This window comes from Anastrepha ludens, chromosome 5 (genome assembly GCF_028408465.1).
Source record: "Anastrepha ludens isolate Willacy chromosome 5, idAnaLude1.1, whole genome shotgun sequence".
NCBI lineage: Eukaryota > Metazoa > Arthropoda > Insecta > Diptera > Tephritidae > Anastrepha > Anastrepha ludens.
The window spans coordinates 80288018-80290534 of record NC_071501.1 but is presented as its reverse complement, the minus strand read 5'-3'; the positions used below and the strand labels follow the sequence as shown (position 1 = coordinate 80290534).

At 34.5% G+C, this 2517-nt stretch overlaps 1 protein-coding gene across 1 annotated transcript; it reads right to left on the bottom strand.

Moving 5' to 3' along the window:
* Nucleotides 1-280: 280 nt before the first annotated feature.
* LOC128864768 (uncharacterized) lies at nucleotides 281-954 on the bottom strand. The gene is made up of 2 exons (XM_054104525.1): nucleotides 732-954; nucleotides 281-468 (listed from the first exon to the last, which is right to left on the bottom strand). Exons 1-2 carry the CDS (start codon nucleotides 952-954, stop codon nucleotides 281-283), a joined length of 411 nt encoding a protein of 136 aa, XP_053960500.1.
* Between the last annotated feature and the right edge of the window lie 1563 nt (nucleotides 955-2517).

The window sequence follows — 2517 nt, the reverse complement described above, 5'->3', positions numbered from 1 at the left end:
TACTTGCCCACATATGACTGCAAATTTATTTGCATGCATTCTATACCAATGCCAGAACATTAGAAAGCACACACAAAAGAAAAACCGGAAAAACAAAAAAAAATCAAATAAAAAGTATTTAAGCTACATAAGGTGATCAGCACAGATGGAAAGGAGTATAGTTGCATGCAACGTACAGCAGATACTGAGAGGAGTTAACGAAGGGAGAGCTTTCTTTAATGCCACTTTTGTGTGGCGCTGTGCTGGGTCTTCACTACGTAGTAGACCAACCGACCGGTTGTTAAGTTTGACTGGTGGCACCCTTTTGCTGTCTGTAGTGGCTGTCTGCTCGTAACAATAACGATTGTTGTTGGCACTTCTGCTTTGGCTGCTGTTGGCCATAAACATTGTTATTGCTATTGTTTTTATGATTGCTCTGGGACTGCTGTTGTTGTTGTTGTTGCTGCTGCCTGCCTGCCTGCCGCTTGCCTTTTTCCAGCAGCATAATGTGCATTAGACACGATTCGTGATTTATGAGGTGCGAATTGCACTCAAATAATTTTTTCCTTAGCAATTTTGCTTGCTTTCTTTTCGTTTTTTTTCGTTTTTTTTTTTTGCTCATTTTATACCTTTTCATTCGCTTTATTAAATTGATGTGCAGTGATTTGCTGTTGCACCTTCAATGCAATTTGCACCATCTATTTGTGTATATGCTGTATTGTCTGTGTGTGTGTGTTTTTAGTGTGGCTTACTCAGAGCTTTGCAATGCTGCATGGCAGGGAAAGAATTTGTTGTAAATTCGCTTGCGCTGACTCTGTGCAACATGGCGTGAGGCATGTGGCATGTGGAATGCTTCAGCAGCAGCAGCAGCAGCTTGCCGCTATTGTCGCCGCCGTTGTCGTCGTCATCATCGTCGTTGGTGTCGCCATGAGTTTCTGGGCGCTCTGCCGTCAGCGTTCGATGGTCGATAAACATTCATTTTGTGTTTTCTGCATTATTATTTTTTTTGTGCAATTTGTTGTTATTATTTTGCTTTTCTCCTTTTTACTAACCAGTTAAATACAGTGGTTGACGTGCCACACGGATCGCCAGATTCACCAGCTAGCAACAACAATGAAATATTATATCGCATTGTTGCCACTGTCCATTGTTGTTGCTATTATTCTTGTTATTGCTGCCTGTCGTTGACGTTGTAACGATTTTATTTCGTTTGTAATTTTATTGAAAGAAGTGCAAATTACTGCTGCATTGGCAATGTTATCCTTATGACCTCTGCCTCTCTTTGGCTCGGCTCCTTCCATTCACACTTAGCTATTGTTTATTATTTCTTGTTATTGTTGATTTGTTGTAATTTCCTTTTGGTTATTATGTTGGGGTGTGAGTTGAAAATTTTGCGCGATTAACGGTTTTCCGTTGTTTCGCAGTACTATTGTCATTGTTATTGTTGCTGTTGTGGCCGATATTCGATGTGGTATCGTTCCTGCATTGCATGCTGAAAAATAATTGCGTTGCCAATTAGTTTCGGCATCTTTTGCCATTTGCACTGGCGGTTTCCTCGGAAATTTTCATCGGCTTGCCAAGCCTTTTTCATAATCCTTAGCTATTATTATAACAGAAATGCATTTGTGAAGTGAAGGTAGTCGGTGAATGTTGTCTGATTTTCAGGTTAATTCGCCAATTTGTTGGGCGAAATTGTAAATGAACTGATAATGAGCGCAAAAAATCACCGTCATTTGTGAAAAATACCGGTATATTGCATTTTTTTGCTTGTCTCCAAAATAAATCATCGCTTTAGGATATTGAGAGGCTTAGGTGTAATAAAAAAATCCATTATTTCTCCAATAGGTGGTTTTAGTAATCAGTAAACTTATCTCGAGTTGCATAAGTGCGATTGGGTTACGTGATAAAGTTGAGCTTAAATTAAGTTAAGATAAAATTAAGATTTAGTTAAGTTAAGATTAAGCTATGTTATGATTAAGTTAAGTTAAAATTAAGTAAAGTTAAGTTAAGTTAAGATTAAACAATGTTAAGATGAAATTAGGTTAAGTTAAGATAAAATTAAGTTAAGTTAAGTTAAGTTAAGTTAAGTTAAGTTAAGTTAAGTTAAGATTAAATAAAAGTGAGATTAACTTGAGTTAAATTAAGATTAAGTTAAGTCAAGATTAAGTTAAGTTAAGAGTAATTTAAGTTAAGATTAAGCTAAGTCAAAATTATTCTTAGTTAAGATTAATTTAAGTTAAGATGAAATAAAGTTGAGATTAAGTTAAGTTAAGATTGATTAAAGGTAAGATTCAATTAAGTTAAGTTAAAATTAAGTTAAGTTAAGTTAAGATTAAATAAAGTTAAGATTAAGTTAAGCTAAGATTAAACAATGTTAAGATGAAATTAAGTTAAGTTAAGATTAAATTATGTTAAGATTAAGTTAAGTTAAGATTAAATAAAGGTAAGATTAAGTTGAGTTATGTTAAGATTAAGTTAAGTCAAGATTAAATTAAGTTAAGAGTAATTTTAGTTAAGATTAATTTAAGTTAAGAGTGG

Excerpts from the sequence above, each read along its gene's own strand:
- LOC128864768 (XM_054104525.1), bottom strand. The coding sequence starts at position 954 with ATGTTTATCGACCATCGAACGCTGACGGCAGAGCGCCCAGAAACTCAT. Across the intron at positions 469-731 it reads GCAGCATTGCAAAGCTCTGA|GCAAGCGGCAGGCAGGCAGG; the intron begins GTAAGCCACACT and ends TGCTGGAAAAAG.